At 45.4% G+C, this 19683-nt stretch overlaps 1 protein-coding gene across 2 annotated transcripts in view; it reads left to right on the plus strand.

Moving 5' to 3' along the window:
• Window positions 1–19683, plus strand: part of asic2 (acid-sensing (proton-gated) ion channel 2) — an 813603-nt gene that overhangs the window by 758208 nt on the left and 35712 nt on the right. The window contains exon 5 of one of the 2 annotated variants that reach the window (XM_056287454.1): window positions 11704–11778. In XM_056287454.1, coding sequence (XP_056143429.1) covers window positions 11704–11778 — 75 coding nt within the window. The remainder of the gene's footprint in view (window positions 1–11703; window positions 11779–19683) is intronic. The other variant, XM_056287453.1, reaches the window with a different exon arrangement.

The raw sequence follows: 19683 nt of genomic DNA on the forward strand, positions 1-19683 counted from the left end.
AAATAAGTGTCCAGCCATGGCTTCTGGTTCGGAAATACCTTGATGGTTTTGGTGGTTAGTACTGTCTCAGTGCAGAAATGAATGTAGGCCAGGACAGCTGAAGTGTATTCCTCAAGTCTGCTCCCTGTGCAAACACTCCCCAGTCTGTGCTTCCAATGCAGTCCTGCAGTCGTGAGGTGGCTTCCTCACTCCAAACGTGGACAGTTTTAACAGCTGGTCTTGTTCTGCAGATTAGAGGTTTATAGGATGGAGTCATTACCAGTGAGATGTGGTCGGATAAGCCGAGGCGTGGCGATGGTGCGGCTTTGTATGCTCCCGGGATGTTGGTGTAAACTTGGTCCAGAATATTTTTGTCTCTGGTTGGGAGTTGATATTCTTGTGGAGTTTGGGCAGCACTGTCTTTAGCTCTGAGTGGTTAAAGGTTCCTGCCACAATCACTGTAATGTCCGTAGACGCCTTGTCTTACTGACATAAGAATAATTCAAGAACGAGCCGACTTCGTAGGTTCTTAACTGTGTAGCTTTTACTAGCGTTCATCCGACATACAACCTTCATAACATGCCTTCTAACTTCCTGTATACGTCACACACACTGCACGTACACCCGTGAGTAGGTCAAGTTAAACACGTGACCTTTCATTCATTACATCTCCCCCTCTAAGATTATTTTCTAAACATTTCTCTGAACATTTACTGCCAACAATTTTAACCTGTATATCACCCCCCTTTTCACAAAAAAATAAAAAATCTCCCACAGTACACAAGTCCATACGCCTCACAAATCCAGCCGGATTGCTGGCTTGCTCACCCTGCCAGAGCGAGTAACATATGGTGTGGAAGTTGGCATTTCTGCTGCTCGGGACTCATCCATGTTTCCATTCTCCCCTGGAGTGACATGGTCAGGATCCCTGCTGACAAAGGTGAGTGTTTTGGGTGTGGCCAACAGGTGGCGCCTGTTCCTTCTGTAATGTTCACCTTGAGCTGTCTCAACTATGTAGGATCTGGGAGTGGAGCTCTGACTGTGAACAACTGCTGGCATTGTCCATGTTTTCTGTCCATCAAGTTTGGTGAGTACTGCGTCACCCGAGTTCAGTGGGCGCAGTGTCCGCACGCCGTTCCTGCGGTTGTAGTAGAAAGCCTGCCTCGATTTGGCTGCGGCGTCAGCGGTTTTGATCAGTTCCTCTTTAGGCCAGGCCGGTTTCAGGTTATGCTGCAATGTGGGTAAGGTGGTTCTGAGTCTCTACCCATGAGCAATTCCGCTGGACTGGCTCCAGTGGAAGAAGAGGGTGTAGCTCTGTATGTCAACAGGGCGAGGAGAGGGTCTTCCTGCCTTAATATGCTTTTGGCTATCTGAACAGCCCTCTCTGCCTGTCCATTACTCTGGGGGTAGTGTGGGCTTGAAGTCACATGGATGAAATCATAATCCTCACTGAACCTCCTCATCTCTTCTGAAACTAGCTGTGGCCCATTATCGCTAACTACAATTTCAGGGATACCAAAACGTGCAAATGTAGCCTTCAGCCTAGCTACAACCTGACTGCTAGTAGTTGTTGGTAGATTTAGGATCTCCAAAAACCTGGAATAATAGTCAGACACTATCAAGTAGTTTTGCTTTTTGTACTCACACAGGTCTATGCCAACTTTCTGCCATGGTCTGGATGGGAGCTCACTTGACATTAAAGGCTCTTTTCTCTGTGTGTTCTTGTGTTCTCTGCAGAATTGACATTGCTGTATCTTTGTTGTAATGTGCTCTGTCATTTTGGGCCACCACACTGACTGGCTAGCTCTCTCTCTGCACTTAACTATCCCCTGGTGCCCGTCGTGTATTCTGTCTAAGATCACCTCCCTCATCTCTGTGGGAATGACGATACGACTGCCTCTGATGACTAAACCATCTACCTCAGATAACTCCCCTCTCACCTGATAAAAGTCTCTGACTGTCTCCGGCACTTTATCGACATACTCAGGCCAGCCGTGTCTGATGAAGCCCAACACTGTCTGGAGCTGCAGATCCCCATCCGTGCTCTGTTTTATCTCCTGCATCCTTTGAGGTGTGGCAGGCACCTGGCACACGATGGCATCGATGTGTGCCGCAACATCATCATGAGAAGCACCATCTCCGTAGCGCTGCTCTGGGCCTCTGGAGAGTGCATCAGCCACAGCTAAAGTTTTGCCTGGTGCGTATTCAGCCACTGCATTGAAACGCATCAGCCTCATTAACAGTCTCTGGCACCCAATGGGCACATTATCCAAGTCTTTGCTGTTCATGAGAGGCACTAGTGGTTTATGATCGGTGACAAGTCTGAAATTGTCAAGCCCAAACAAGTACTTCTCGAACCTTTCACATGCCCAGACGCTGGCTAAGCACTCTTTCTCGCTCTGTGCGTACCTTGTCTCTGCGTCACTCAGCCGTCGGGCGCAGTAGGCCACGGGCTTCCAGTGTTCCCCGTGCTGCTGGAGCAGAACGCCTCCCAGCCCGTAGCTGCTGGCATCTGCTGACACCACCGTAGCCTTATTGACGTCATAAAAGGTGAGTACCGGGGCGGTGGCGAGTGCTGCTTTAAGGTCTTGGAATGCTGTGTTCTGTGCAGGTCCCCACAGCCACTCTGTCGTTGCTTTAAGCAGTCCATAAAGCGGCTGACCTACAGTGGACAGCTCTGGGACGTATTTTGCCAAATAGTTCACCATCCCGAGGAACCTCTTGAGTTCCGTCACGTTCTGGGGCTGAGGAAAGTTCTCTATTCCGGCCACTTTGTCCGGGTCAGGTCTGATGCCTCCCTCGTTGATGATATGACCAAGGAAGCGGACTTGTTTCTGTTTGAACTTGCATTTCGCTTGGTTCAGTTTGAGACCTGCTGTTTCAATGACCCCCAGCGCCTCTGCTAGGCGCCGGTCATGGATTTCCTCAGTCTCTCCATGTATAAGGATGTCATCCATGTACACCTCTGTGCCCTCTAGCCCGGTCAGAGTTTCCGCCATCTTTCTCTGGAAAATCTCTGGAGCACTCGTTATACCAAATGGAAGGCGGCAGAAAGCATACCTCCCAAATGGGGTGATGAAAGTGGTGAGCCCCCTGCTGTCTTCATGCAAGGGGATCTGGTAAAACCCACTTGCTGCATCCAACGTTGTGAAGAACTTTGACCCTGCGAGCCTTGGCATTATTTCCTCCATAGTGGGCAGCACGTATTTCTCACGTTTCACCGCTCGATTCAGCCTCCTGAGGTCAGCGCAGCAGCGAACCTCTTTCTTGTTCGGTTTCAGCACCGGCACCATAGCGGCGCACCATTCTGTGGGCTGAGTCACTTTTTCAATAATGCCCTCATTTTCCATGCGCTGCAGTTCTTTCTTAACCAGTGGTACAAGTGGCAGCGGTATCCGTCTGGCTGTATGCACCGCGTATGGCTGGGCACCCTCCACCAGAGCTATTTTCACTGGGTCTGTTTTCAGCAGTCCACTTGAACCGAAAACTCCACTGACCTCATCCATCCGCTTCACTAGACCCATCTCCACTGCCTCTGGACGACTCAGCAGACAGCTGCCTCTCCCCTTGATCACATACACTGGAAAGGAGTATTGTTTCTCCTTGTAGTTGGTTGTGGCTTGAAACTGTCCTATGCAGCTGATGTTTCCACCTGGGCTTATGAAGCATGTGTCAGGAGGTCCCAGTTTTATGTTTGGCTTCAGCTTTTTAAATGTCCCTTGGTTGATAACAGTAGCGTCAGCCCCCGTGTCAATTTTAAAGGTTATTGGTACATCACTTATTGTTAAACTAACAGTCCAATCTTCCTGACTGCTCTCTTTGCCAACTTCTCCCAGAAAGTACAGCTGTTTAACCTCTTCAGTGACTTCTCTCACCGCTTTAGAGTGCCATACACGCTCCCAATGTCCCTTTTTATGACACTTGTTGCACTTACTGTTCGTTGCAGGACACTTCCGCTCATCGGTGTGCTGCGTCTTGCCGCACCTCCCGCATTCATCTACTTTGTTGGTTGCAGGTCTGCTGCCACCATGACGCTGTCCGCCCTTTTTGTTTTGGCGTCCGTCCCGCCGTCGGACAACATTGACGTTAGCCAGCTGGGCCTCTGGTTGGTTAGCTTGGAGGCTGAGCTGCTTTGTTATTGCCTCCGCCTGGCGCACTTGTTCAATGACTTTCACCAGAGTAAGGTCCGCTGTGAGCTGGAACTGACGGGAGAGCACCTTATCTTTTATGCCCACTACCAGACGATCTCTGATATGTTCATCCCTCTTGTCCCCAAACTCAGTGTTCAGACAGCTCATACAACGTCCGGATGTACATCTCCGCTGTCTCTCCTGGCTGCTGGCTACGTTGATAGAAGCACGCCCTCTCATGTATGATGTTACGGCGGGGAATAAAGTAGCCGTCGAACTTTTTCAGTACGATATCATAGTCCACTTTATCACCCTCCGCCGCGAAGTCAAACGAGCTGAATATCTTTTCAGCCTCGCTGCCCATTGCATAAATCAGCGAACTCACTTGAATCTCCCCGTCGTCTTTATCCAGCTTTGTCGCGAGCCTGAAGCGCGAAAACCGTTGTTTCCACTCCGGCCATTCAACGGGGCAGTCAAACTTGAATTCACTCGGCGGATAAAACTTCGGCATGACCGCTCGTGTTCAGATACACAGACTATTCTGACACCATGTAATGTCCGTAGACGCCTTGTCTTACTGACATAAGAATAATTCAAGAACGAGCCGACTTCGTAGGTTCTTAACTGTGTAGCTTTTACTAGCGTTCATCCGACATACAACCTTCATAACATGCCTTCTAACTTCCTGTATACGTCACACGCACTGCACGTACACCCGTGAGTAGGTCAAGTTAAACACGTGACCTTTCATTCATTACAATCACAGTTCCCTCTGGATGTGCATTCAGCTGGTTGTTGATAGTGCTGTGCAGTTCCTCCAGTGCCATCTCAGCGTTAGCATGTGGTGGTATGTAAACGGCTGTGATTAAAATGGCAGAAAAATCTCTCAGCATATAAAATGGCCTGCATTTCACAGCCAGGTATTCTAAGTCCAGGGAGCAGTGTGTCCCAATAATGTTCGTAGCTGTACACCAGTCATTGTTTATATAAATACATAATCCTCCATCTTTGCTCTTACCAGAGACTGCTGTCCTATCCGCTCGGTAAACAGTGCCCCACTAGTTCAATAGCCGCGTCGGGAACGGTGCTGTCCAGCCAGGTCTCTGTGATGATCATCACACAGCTGCCCATGTTATGTGACGTAATCCTCAGTCTTATTTCGTCCATCTTATTGACGAGCGAACGGGAGTTGGCAAGAAAGAGACTCAGCAGGACTGGTCTGTGTGGGTTAGCCCTTAGCCTAGCTTGTAGGCCGCTCCTCTTACCCTGCTTCTGCTTCCTTTCCTTGCACCGCCTGTGACACCTCTTTGGTGGGATAGCCATAACTCCTCCTCCAGGCTCTCCTGGACGAAGGATCTCTGGTGGGATAGAGTCCAGGCTTCCAGTTGTGTAATTCTGATACCATCCTCCGATGTTAAGGAGTTTGGCTTGTTCATACTGTATACGAGCTTCAAGTGCTCGAACAAGCAACCACAACACACACAAAAGCACAAAAATACTGTTTCGCTGAGAGCACCAAGCTGCTGCGTCTTAGGGCATGAGCAGTGTTGGGTTTGCACCACACATAACGCTTTTGAGTTTTGGCCAGAAAGTTCAACTTGTGTCTCATTTGACCACAAAACCTTTACCCACATCCTAACTGGGTCTCTTGCATGCTTGGCAAACTCCAAGCGTGCTTTTATATGCATAGTTTTGAGCAATGGCTCTTTTCTTGCCACCTTCCCATACAGGCCAGATTTATGGAGAGACTGTGATATGGCTGACTCATGCACATTTACTCCAGTTTCAGCCACTGACCACTGGAACTTCTTCAAAGTGATTGCAGGATCATCTGTGGCTTTCCTCACCAGCCCATGTCTTGCTCAGACACTCAGCTCTGAGGGACGGCTTGACCTACAAAGTGTCTTGGTGGTGAAATACAGCTTCCACTTTCTGACAATGGATCCAACAGTGTTCCGTGGGACATCCAAACACTTGGATATTGTTTTGTATCCCTTTCCCGTCTTCTGCATTTTAATCACTCTATCTCTTACTTCAGTACTATGCTCCTTTGTCTTCATTTTCTGATGGAGTTCACTGTTGTGTATAAGTCACAACAGTGTGTCTGTAGTCTAGGACACTGCAGCTTTAAGTTTTACTACAGCCGGTTTATGGCAGTAACACAAGACGTTGTTGATACTATACTGTACGTGTATATAATGTTTACTGTGGCAGCAATAAACACAGTTTGATTCAAAGTCGTGGTCCGAGTTTTGCTGGACACAACATTCACGCCTGGCTAATGAACTTTACGCAGACTGTTTTTTATACTCATAAGTGAGACCGTAACTTTAATATTTTACAGGTACACACTAATCATGTCCAATTGTGTTTACCTGACTTTGTTTTAGGAATAATTTGTCAATTTTGTAAACTTGGAGCTTTCAGAGCACAAGGGGTTGAATACTTATGCAATCACTATATCATCTGTGAGCACAGATGATGTCAGGAGAGTGCTCTGCAGTATCAATCCCAGGAAGGCTGCCGGTCCAGATGGCATTCCAGGGAAGGCACTCAGATACTGTGCGGATCAGGTGGCGAAAGCAACAGCTTTAACCTCTCCTTGTCATTATGTACTGTCCCCAAATGCTTTAAGTTTGCCACTATTGTGCCTGTCCCTAAGAAAACATCTATCAGCAGCCTTAATAACTACAGACCTGTAGCACTCACCTCCACTGTAGTGAAGTGTTTTGAGAGGCTGGTCCTAAAACACATCGAATCTGAACTCCAACCCACTCTGGACCAACACCAATTTGCCTACAACACCAACAGGTCAACAGAGGATGCCATTAACACAGCTCTCCATACTGCATTGACACATCTGGAGCACCAGGAAACATATGTGTCAAGTTATTTAGAGGAATTTGCTTCAGCTCCTGCCCAAACTTGAAAAAGGCCTTAGCCAACTACAGGGAATGTATGGCACAACTCAAACAGCAATCTTCTTTAGTCTTGTTTTATTTAATTATTTTAACTATCAAGCTTTTTGATGATTGCATTGCATTGTTAGGTTGAAAACCTTTACAATACAAAAAGGAAAAAAATAATAATGCTGCCATTATTCCATTCCAAAAGTACAGAAAAATAAACCTCATTTTTACTTAATAATTCTTTTTAAGATTATGAACCAAATGAATCTCACTCATATTCTACATCTTTTACCAAATTAAATCAATATATAACTATACACATGTACTTAATTGCACAGAACACGGCTAACCTCAAGCTAACTGAACTACACGAGATAAACTATACAGCAAGGTGATCTGAGTGATTAGCTAACCGTTTTAACATTAGCCTAATACAAGAATGCTAACTAGCAATGAATTATAACAATAACACTAACCAGCAATTAATTCTAATGACAAAACAGGATTAATTAGCCCACCAGTGGCATCCCTGTAGACGGCCAGCAAGATGAAGCTTTCCCCGCTCCAGTTTTGGTTTAATTGCAACTAGTTGGCTCTCAATTAGCACGCTATCTGCTACACTCTCCATCTCTCACATTGTGAGCTTCTGTTATCTTTTTTTTTCTTCTTTGTGAATGATTTTTTTCTTCTTCTTTGTGGCCTATGCACGACAACAGCCAAACTCAGCTTCCTTCCATGTCAAAATAAAGCCACCGTTCATTTAGGATCTGGCGGCACAATATGTGAGGATGTTGTTCGTAGACTTTAGCTCTGCATTCAACACAATAATCCCCAGCAGAATGGTGATCAAGCTGCTCGAGCTGGGTGTCAGCCAGTCCACATGAAGATGGATAAAATACTTTTTATAAAATCGTCCACAGACTGTCAGGCTGGCGACACACCACTCATCGACCCTGAGCTCTACAGGGCTGCGTGCCGAGCCCTCTTCTTTACACACGACTGCACACCAACCCACAGTACAAATACCATAGTAGAATTTGCAGATGACATAACTGTGGTGGGACGAATACAGAATGGCAATGAGTCTGCCTACAGGGATGAGGTCCACAAACTGTCAGTATGGTGCTCTAGCACTTCAGCACTCAACACCTCCAAAAACAAAGGAAACCATCATCAACTTTAGGAAAAAGGAAGAGGAATCTGCTCCCTTATACACTGGAGGAGACATGATGAAGAGGGTGACCAGCTTCAAATTCCTTGGCACACACATCTCCCAGGACCTCACATGGACTGTCAATACAACTTCCCTAGTGAAGAAGGCACAGCAGCAGCTTTACTTTCTAAGGACACTGAGGAGAGCTAATTTGTCCCAGCCACTGCTGGTGTCCTTCTATCACTGCTCCATAGAAAGCATACTCACTTATGGCATTTTAGTGTGCTATGCCAGTTGCACTGCGGCTAATAAGAAAGCTCTGCAGAGAGTGACGGAGTCAGCACAGAAAACCATTGGCACATAGCTAACAACATTGGTCTTGGACTGCAATCCAAATATGTGACATTATCTAGATTGATATTATATGCATAGGCTTACACACAGACACACACACACACACATAATGAAGGAGTACCAAATGTTTTATTTAATCAATAGGTGTCATGAAGATACATGTGACTTTGTTATAGCAGCTTTCAGTTTGCTATCTTCATCTCAGTAAATTCTCAGCTCACTGGCTTTTCCTTCATGAGCGACTGTTCTCAGTCCACTAGTTAGAGAGCTGATATGAACATTTGGCCGTGTTTCAGTTCAGTGAGTGGGACTACGCAGTCGGAGCTTTGGTGAATGAATCTTTTGAAATAATCTTTTTAATGGACTGATTCTAATGATTCAGTACACTGAAAAGTACTGCTTTGCCCATCTCTAGAACTCACCTTCATTGAGACAGGTGGAATGATGCAACTGGGGTGTTTTATAGATTTGCTGGTGGCACAGCACAATTTTTGGTGTCCATTTTGGCTTGAAACTGCGTTTACGCAATTGCCGGTTCAAGCTGCGTCTATGCCCAGACGCAAATATAATGAGCTGTTTTCGTGCATCAGCCTAGGCGAGAACACACAGGCAGCGGCGAAACTACCTTATATGCAGATGATGCAGCTGCACTGGGGCCCGCAGCAGTTTAGGGCCCACAGCACACACATGGACAGACCCCTCTTTATCTCGCAACTAAGGTATCAAAATTCTCGAGAAGTGTCTACGGTATACGGTATGTTCAAATATTTGCAAAGTGTGCCTGCACATAATTATAGACATGCGTCCATGAACCAAAATCCACAGAGAAGAGTTAACTAGCTGGCGAAGTGTCAAAACAGCAAGTAAGTGAGTGCCTACCAAGTGCCTACACACTTGTGTTTTTTGTTTATAAGGCAGCCATACCAACATGTACCCTGGCTCTGCCAACTGACAGAAGCTAAGCAGGTGTGGGCTTGGCTAGTACTTGGATGGGAGACCTCCGGGGAAAATGAGTTGCTGCCAGAAGTGGTCTTAGTGGGCCAGTAGGAGGCAGTCTTCCCTCTGGTCCTAAAAAAAACAATATCCAAATATTAAATCCCAATGCCGAGTGTGGTGATGGGGACACTGCTGTAGCAGATGCCGTTCTTCAAATGAGACATTAAACCGAGGTCCTGACTCACTGTGGTCATTAAAGATCCCATGGCAGTTATCACAGAGTAGGGAGTTCCCCAGTGGCCTGGCAAAATTCCCAACCTGGCTCTCTCCATTTGGCCACCAAATCATCCCCCCATGTAACTGGCTCAATGATTCCTCACTCTCCACCTCAAGCTGATGTGTGGTGAGCGTTCTGCCGCAAAATGGCTTCCATGCATCACCCAGGTGGTGCTACACATTGGTGGTGGTTGAAATGAGTTACTCCCTTCAATGTGAAGCGCTTTGGGTGTCTAGAAAAGTGCTATATAAATGTGATGATGACGATTATTATTATTACAAGGCCTATGCGCACACATGAATAATGTCAATGTGTGGGTGTGCCATCACCGATTATGTTTTCATCTGTGAAGGTCATAGCAATCTTTATTATCCCTGAAGGGCAATTTGTTGCAAAGTGAGCATTAAAAACAATCAGCATCACACCGATCAATACACAAACAATTCACACAAAGAAACAAGAATAGCATTGTTATTCAGAAGGCCAGTAGCAGCAGGGACATTAGAATTCTTAAATCTATTGGTCCTGCATATTGGCAGATCATATCTGTGACCTGCGAAGCAAGCCGAACTTACTGAACAAGGGATGACTTGGGTCATTTGTATGGTGCTCTGACACCAGCTTTTTTTAAGAAGGCTAGTTAATCACTATCTTCATCTTGCTATTATGACTCCTCTTCTATATGACGGCAGTCTGTTTTCCTAGTCATCACTTCATTTAGGCTTCAACTGTGCAGTGCATTCTGCTGTTGCTAGTTGGTATATAGCTGCGTGCTTTCACTTCTTTCATTCGCTACTGACATGACATTATGCTACATCTGATTGTGATGGGCAGGCTGGGGCCCGCTTTGACCATCTTGTATTGGGGCCCGGTGCTGGCTTGTTACGCTGCTGCGCATAGGGACATCTATCTATAAATGTGTTTGAATGGATGTTAGCCTATGCCTTTCACCCCACAAAACTAAAGCATAAACCGTCAGCAACAAGTAACTGAATGCAACGCACTGAAGTTAATCAGAAAAAAAAATGTCTATTGATATGAATGAATTTGCGCCCGCCATGACTCAATGGAAAATTCACCCTAACTTGACAAAGTGGATGTCTGTCTGGGCCAGACACCGGTATCACATGTATAAACTAGAGCCTGACGTCTGGCAGGATTCCCATTGGACAGGAATCAATTTCACAATCAGATCATGAGTCAAAATAAGACAGGAGATGTTTTTACTGAGTCACGGATCGGGATGTTAAAATCCACTCCTGTGTCGGACTGTAGACCAAACTGTTGTGTCCACTGTCAATTGTTGTAGGCTTGTGCACAACATTGAGAATACTGAAGTTAATTTCTAAGTTACGTCAGCCAGGGATAATGATATTATTTTATGCTGCTTCAAATTAACGGTATTTTTTTTTGTCACAGTCCTTAGGAATGGAGAATATAATTGGCCGACCGAGGAGGTACACGGAAATAATTTATCACTCCTGGATTTTATTCATCCAAGTTAATCGAGGTTGAATGTGTAGCTCTTCTAACAGGGCTCCCTCTTCATTTAGCAGGAAAATGACAATCACTGCACCACAGCGCAATTAAAGGGTTTGAGGGGAGCTGATCTGACTGGCCACGTCAAAGCCTGCCCCAACTCCACCGGCTTATAATGTATTTATCCTAATCCAACCTCTTTATTGACTGCACTGCACCGCACCGTGCCAGGGCTGTGCTTGCATCTTTGGTCAACAAATTACTAAAAGTATATTTGGCATGCCATGTGCGTCTGTGCCTGCATTTGTACTGAGTTTCACAAAAATAAAGCCCCATATATTTAGTTCTGTTCATAGTGTTGCTAGTTACATTAAAGGTGAAAATATTACATATTCTATCTTCTCATGTTTTAGGACAGATCTCAGCCATCCATTGAGTTCTCCTTTCTTCTTTCACTGTCTGTCTTCCAAACTACTCCCACTGCAGGTGATGCTTCATTCTGCACTCCTGAGCAGTATAAAGACTGTGCTGAGCCTGCTCTTGGTAAGTATGCACAAACACGTGCATACATACATGTACAGGTGTTCACATAATGCATCCATGCATACAGTTCATGTGCAGGTGTATATAAATGAACTCAAACAAATATCTCACAAACACATATTTTGTTTTAAATAGCTTTGCATAGGGTGGCACGTTGGTGCAGTGGTTAGTGCAGTTGCCTCACAACAAGAAGGTCCTGGGTTCGAGCCCCGGGGTCATCCAACCTTGGGGGTCATCCCGGGTTGACTTCTGTGTGTAGTTTGCATGTTCTCCCCGAATCGGCCGTACTAAATTGTCCCTAGTTGTGTGTGTGTGTGTGTGTGTGTGTGTGTGTGTGTGTGTGTGTGTGTGTGTGTGTGTGTGTGTGTGTGTGTGTCGGCCTGCCCTGTGATGAACTGGCAGCCTGTCCAGGGTGCCTTCCCACCTGCCGCCCAATGACTGCTGGGATAGGCTCCAGCATCCCCATGACCCTGAGAGCAGGATAAGCGGTTAAGGTAATGGATGGATGGATAGCTTTGTATACTGGCATTTTTTGCAAAGATTTTGATGAGTTTTTCTTTGCTTGTTTGAGTTCATGGAGAAATATACTTTGGAGAGAATGTCGAGCTTTAGAAAGCCTAGTCTAAGTGTTCCAACATCCTCATGAATGTCTAGCTAATTGGATCAGGTACGAATAACAAATCTGCCGAGGAAAAGTTTGCTGCAAGTTTGTTGTGAGATGGAAGAGAAAGAAGAAATCTGGAGTGAGTTGAATGAAGTAGTGGAAATTCTACCAAAGGAGGAGAGAGTGGTAATTGGAGCATAGTTCAATGGGCATGTTGGAGAAGGAAATGCAGGTGATAAGGAGGTGATGGGGGTAAAGTGTCATGGAGAGGAATGTGGAGGGACAGATGGTGGTGGATTTTGCAAAAAGGATGGTAATGGCTATGGTAAATATGTATTTCAAGAGGAGGGAGGAACACAGGGTGACGTATAAGAATGGAGGAAGGTGCACACAGGTGCACAATATCTTATGCAGGAGGTGCAAGCTGAAGGACATTGGAGGTGGTGACAGGGTGGTGGCAAGATGGTGGCAGGGTGGTGGCAAGGTGGTGACGGGAGATCGTAGGTAGGTAGCATCAGATGGTGCTATCTAGGATGACTTTGGAGACCAAGAAGAGGAAGAGAGTGAAGGCAGAGCCAGGAATCAAATGTAAAGAGATAGCAGCAGATGTTTTTAACTAGATCCTTTAACACAATCTTGGAAAAAGGGGCGGATACCCGAGGAGTGGAGAAGAAGTGTACTGGTGCCAATTTTCAAGAATAAGGGTGTTGTAAAGAGACCCCTAACGGGAGCAGCCAAAATTAGTAGTGGTAGTAGTAGTAGTAGTAGTAGTAGTAGTAGTAGTAGTAATGTACGTAATATACGTGTTAGGCCTATCCTTGATCGGCCTAACACTCAGAGCAAAGCCTGGTGGTTATTTGTAATCCCTTCCCCTAGAATCTATTGTCTACCTCTTGCAACGAGCAATCACTCAGGCTCACGGATGTCAGTTTGTATTGAAAAATGCCGGGGACAACGACACATTCGATGTGTTCACACCTTTTTTTGGTGGGCCATAGACTGCCGATAGATGTAAAAGGCATCCCTTTAAGGATCGCCTTTAAAAGCTGCTCACGCTTTTAACATGTTTTAAAATGCTATAACGTTAACCTGTTTACATGGATGACATAATTCATCCCGGTCTTCTTCTGGATCGCCACCTTGCCATGGTGGAGAAGCTTGAATGTACTAATGATCCCAAGAGCTATGCTGTCTGGGTTTGGCTCCTGGTAGGGTCACCCACGGTAGATAAGTCAAGGGGGAGGTTCCAGATGAAGCATGGTCCAACAAACGCCTCAACGGTGGAACTGGTGGAAGATGTCTTCAGGTCACAATGCCAGTGAAGGTGATGAAGGCTGCAACAGAGGGTTGTCCCCAATCATCTTGGTTCTCCATGCCATTTGACTCTGGTCACCCCCTGCCAAGGACTGTGTGGTGGCTGCAGACACATTAGCCACTCCACGTAAAAAGCTGTCACGCACAAGCATCCTCCCGCAAGGATCAACCCATAAACATTCTGGGTCAAAGCCCTGTGGCGATCAGGAAGAGGTGACAGGGGCAGGACAGTGAAGTCTGGCAGCCGCTAGCCAAAACCTGGCACACAGATGGTGGGTTTATGATCAGTCACTAAGTCCTGGGGCTGACACAGAGGGGTATCTCACCTGCTACACCTACGACTGAGTAGCCCTATTTAGGACCGTTCTGCTCACCCCAGCTGGGGAGGGGGTTAAAAAAGGTGCCATAAACATAGTCAGCCTCATATCTCCTGTTGGCATCCAGAGGGATCACCACCATGCAGTCAGAAACAAAAACTTGTATATTTTGAGCCTGAAATATACGAACCCTCATGGAAAATCAATCCAGCTGTTGACCTGAACAGCGTACTGCCATCATCGCCTGAGAGCTGAGAAGATTCCTGATTGATATTGTCACACTCTCTGAAACCTGATTGGCCAACCAAGAGCATCTGAAAGAGGAGAAAGGTGGTTACACTTTCTTCTGGATAGGAAAAGCAGCTGATGAGCAGAGGATCCATGGTGTGGGCTTTGCCATCAAAAACTGCATTGCAGGTGCAACAGGGTTATCAACTCAGTCTCATAAAATCAGTCTCCTAAATGTATTAATAATTAATTTTGGTGTTTAATATTCAATAATTATACTAAATTGATGGAATAATCAAATCAGTCTCATTGACTCAGTCTCATAAAATCATTAACCGTTAATTTCAGTTGTCCAATATTTATAATTGAACCATTCACATTGATGGAATAATCGATGTTACACCAATTAGAGTACTTTACTTAGCAGAGGACGGCTCCAGTAAATATTGTCACAACACAGGCAGGACGACTTCTTACCTCAGTGAAAACAATTTATTAGAACAGTCAATCAAAAAGAGGAAATCAACTAATGCTAATCAACACTAATTATAAACTAATACTAATAAACACTAATTATAATCTAATACTAATCAGGTACATTCAATAACAAGCAGCAATGTAATGATCAAGGCAAAAGGGTGATATGAGGTAGTGAGGCTATGTGAATAGTGTGTGTGTGTGTGTGTGTGTGTGTGTGCGTAAATGCATTGCTGCACACGGCAAGGAAATTGCACTAGAAGATCAAAGGGAGATTAGAGAGAGAGAGAGAGAGAGAGAGAGAGAGAGAGAGAGAGAGAGAGAGAGAGAGAGAGAGAGAGAGAGAGAGGAATGCAATATCCTGTAGCTAGACATAGCTATAGTAATTGGCTGACACTACACCTCATTTGCATACATCAGGGTTATATAAAGATGCTTGCATGACTGGAACACACAAGATGGACGCTGCAATAAAGAGTAGTCAGACGTAATATCGTCTCCTGTCAATTTCCTATAAGACACTGGAAGAGTAACTATAGTGAAACCACAAACTATTACGTGGTGTCAGAATAGCGGACTCATCGTCTACCATTCGAAACGGATTCCTCGGGTGTTCCAATACAGAGATTGGATTGGGACTCGACCAATTTACCGAGGCGTGGAGAAGGTTCAAGCAACATGTGCAGCTAATGTTCACTGGACTGTTGAAGGCACACAGCGAGGAGGATAAGTGCAGCTACCTCCTTCTGTGGGTCGGAGACAAAGGACGGGATATTTTCAATACGTGGACACTGACAGCAGACCAGGCAAAGGTACTGCAAACGTACAATGATAAACTCGAGGAGTATGTTATCCCGAAAGCTAACCCAATCTTTGCTAGATATACATTTCAAGAGAGAATGCAAGGTGCTAGCGAATTGTTTGAACAATTTGTGACAGACTTGGCACTGCTAGCCAAAGATTGCGGCTATGCTAACGCAGACGAAATGGTTAGGGACCGTATTGTTTTCGCAACAAACTCGCCTAAAGTCCGAGAGAACCTGCTTAGCTATGGAGCTACACTAGACTTAGCAAAAGCGTTGGACATCGCGCGTTCATACGAGCTAGCGCAGCAGCAGATGAAAGTTACGGTGAACAATCGCGCCATCAGCTAGCCATGCAGTCCATGCAGTGAGCCGCGGCAAGACACACAGAGACGCTCCGAAAAACAACGGTCACGGAAAAACTCCTAAAAGCAGCGGAGACAGTGCCAAACGTCACAAAACGTGTGGGAATTGTGCAAGGGAGCACAGTGAACAACAGGAATGCCCAGCAAAAGAACGGCAATGCAGCAAGTGCAAAAAAATCAATCACTTCGCCAAGGTATGTAGGTTCCAGCAGCCACGCAGGCCCAGGCCAGTGCATACAGTAGAGGGCAGTGATAGAGAGGAACTGGATGAACTGTTCATTGACACAGTTACCAAAGAGCAGAAAGGCACAGACAGGGAGCAGGCCATTGCTGAGGTTGAAATCGGTCAAGAGTTAGAGTTAAATTCAAGTTAGATACAGGTGCTCAGGTCAACATTATTCCAGCTAACCGTTTTCATAAACTGTTTGCAAGTGTGTTACTAAAGCCCACAGCCCGCCGTCTCACAGGCTATGGTGGTGAACCGCTTAATGTTAAAGGGACCTGTAATCTGAGCTGTAAGTACAAGGGCACTGCCATGACACTTGAATTTTATATAGTCTGCACCCAAACTCCACCTGTCTTAGGACTGAAAACCTGTCTTGACATGGATCTAATTAAACTGGTCCTGTCTGTGAATGCTACACAAGCTGAAAGCTGTGATGTAATGGAGGAATTTGCAGATGTTTTTCAGGGGATCGGACAGTTTCCAGGTGAATGCAGCATACACCTGGACCCCATAGCCACACCAGTCATATACCCATCACGGAGAATCCCGTTCACTCTCCACAGCCGTCTGAGGGACGAGCTGGATGACATGGAAAAGGCTGGAATCATCATCGCCAAGATGACCAAGCCAACAGACCAGGCGAATGTGTTGGTGGTGGTAAGAGAAGCCCCGCACAGGCAAACTGAGGATATGCCTAGATCCCTGCGATTTGATTAAAGCCATCAAAAGACCACACTACCCACTTCCCACGCTAGATGAAATTACTCCAGAACTGGCAGGAGCACAGTTCTTCAGCATCATAGATGCAAGGTCAGGCAATTAAGCTAACCCATGAATCCTCCATGTTAACGACGTTCAATACTGTGGTTGGCCAATACAGGTTCTTCCGCCTGCCTTTTGGCATCATTTCGGCCCAGGATGAGTTCCAGAGAAAAATAGACGAAACCTACAAAGGGCTGAGTGGCGTCGCTGCAATCGTCGATGACATCCTGGTCTATGGCCGGACCAAGGAGGAGCATGATGCCAACCTGCGAGCCATAATGGAGAGGACCAGAGAGAGAGGAGTGTGTCTCAACCCGGAAAAGAGCAAGATCTGCGTCACAGAGGTCACAGTGTGTATCTAGACCACGGATGATTTCTACTAACAACACTTTTCTCACGTGAGAATTACACCACTTTTTAAACTAACTCTGCACCTACACCGTTAAGACTAACTGGCCGGATACCAGACTTATTTGACATCGCTCGTCCACGGCGATCAGCGGTGCATATCCTGTTGTCCGACGAACAGCGCGGGGCCCAGGTTTGGAGAAACCGTCTTTTTTCTTGGCAGCTTGTCAGCTGAAAATCCTCAATGCTCCACCCGTCGTCTGAGGATTTTGAAGAAATCTTAGCTGCGATTGTGTCGACCTTTAAGAAATGAAAATGGATCCAGTTGCCTTCTCTTTCTGTAAAAAAAAAACAAAAAAAAACTGCATAGCTCCCAACAAAAGTTAACTGGTTATAACAGCAGATTAATGGATGAACAGGACTCTATCTTCCAATAAAACCGTGGCCAGTGGGTACCAAATACGTCACTTCCGAAATGCCCGCCACCATATTTATGTCCGAGTGAATACAAACAGTTACTGTACCAGTGTAGGCTATGCCTCAAGATTCTGATGATAAATCACAGGAATACTGCATTGTTACTGCCTCTACCTCCATAGCTTTTTAACCTCTGTTTGTACCAGAGATGAAAATGGTTGGTTTCACCCACCCACCCTCTGCTGGCTCTGGCTTCTACACCTTTTAAGTTGGATGCTGTAATTTGGAATAAATGTTATGAGGCCCCTGATCTACTGTTGCTGTTTTTTCTTTTGTCTTTACGGTCTGTACGCATTCATCTGACATCACTGAACACATGCAAATACTGTAGATTGTGCAGAAAGTAATTATATATATACAAAACACAGCATATACGTATGCTGGATGGCAGACAACTTATGATTTCTAACCCCTACATAGTTACTCTTTTAAATGGTAGGAGACACTATGAAATTAATGACGTACTACTGGAGACGTTAAGGTTGCTTTTGTATTAAAAGTAAGCCCTATTATTGTTGGTTTATTTAAAGCCAAATACAATAAGTCCACAGGTTACAGTAAAGGTCACATTTATTACCCTGATGTGTCAGTTTTACATTTTACATGCAACCACTGCCTGTCTATTCTGTGGAGACCATGGATGGCCAAATATTACAAAGAGAACAGCATACTATTACCATCTTGTCAACGGAGGTAGGTTGTCCTTGAGTGGCTGCTTGGCAGAGAGGCCGTGGGATGGTGGTCTGAAGGATGGTATACTTGTTCCTGACCAGGCCGATGACTCTTTCCACATGGATCCTGATGGCAGCCAGTCCCCTTTTTGCTTCTAGTTCCAGTGGATGCAGTTGCTGCTTGCCTTTGGTGAATGCTGGTATTTTCAACTTTGCACAATACAGGCCAACCATATCTTTGACACTGAAGCCTCTATCTGCAAGAATGACATCTCCTGGTGACAATTTCTCAAGATATCCACAGTTTTCTGTGATGTGCGTGTCGCTTGTGTGTCCACCCCAGCCATTTGACACAAAGGATATAACACCCTGTGGTGTTATTGATATCAGGTATTTTACAGTGTTGTGCTGCTTGTACTGAGAGCATGTCTGTGCACGAGCTCTCAAGTTCTTTGGCTTCTCTATAAATATTTCAAAATAGTGATAGAAGTGCAGTTGCTAGAGTTATCCCTGACTGACCTGAATTTGTTCTTTTGATGGCCAAAATATAAGTGGTGACAGTCTAACATACATGACATCTAATGTACTATTAAATATCCTGGCAAATCTTGTCTTAGACATACGAAATAAGTAGACAAAAAAAAGATATAGACGTAAACTGAGCCTCATTCTCATCCGTGTTAACAGAAAGCTATGAAAGGGAGTCAGCCTTGGACTAGCCTTCAGAAATCCTGACAGAGAGGTTATGATACTGCTGTAAGCGTTTTCCTGGCAAAGGGAGCTAAAAGATATAAATAATAATTAGCTAAGTTATAGGCAAACGTAACTTACCGGTGACAAAGTGTTGACTGCACGATCTGGAGTTAGAAGGTGGCTGCCAGTGGTCCCTTCTGATTGAAGCCAGCCATTTATTCCGCCGATCGAGCTCCTTTGGGATTGAATAAACTTGTAGTCCGGGATTTCTCTGACGACTGTTGTTACAGCCAACAGCACAACATATCCCGGGCAAATTATATGAACTTTTTTTTGTGTGTCCAGAGACTCTAGAATCAAAACTAGTCTACTCTGGCAGTAGTGGTTGTGCAGCTGTGACTTGGACACAAAAATGGCGGCGCTAAAATACAGTGACGTCACAGGGAGTCTATGAAGTGGGTGGAGATCACCTGTGAGATTCTGCAGGGAGTTATGGGTATTGTAGTCCATGGGCAGCGCTGGTCCCTACAGCATAAACAATGTACCTAATCTGGAGACAATACAAAATATATACGCAAATTATATTTGTTTTAGACCTAAATATTTGTGAACTGTAGAGAACACAATGTGGGCACACT

The sequence above is a fragment of the Lampris incognitus genome, chromosome 10, assembly GCF_029633865.1.
Source record: "Lampris incognitus isolate fLamInc1 chromosome 10, fLamInc1.hap2, whole genome shotgun sequence".
Lineage (NCBI taxonomy): Eukaryota > Metazoa > Chordata > Actinopteri > Lampriformes > Lampridae > Lampris > Lampris incognitus.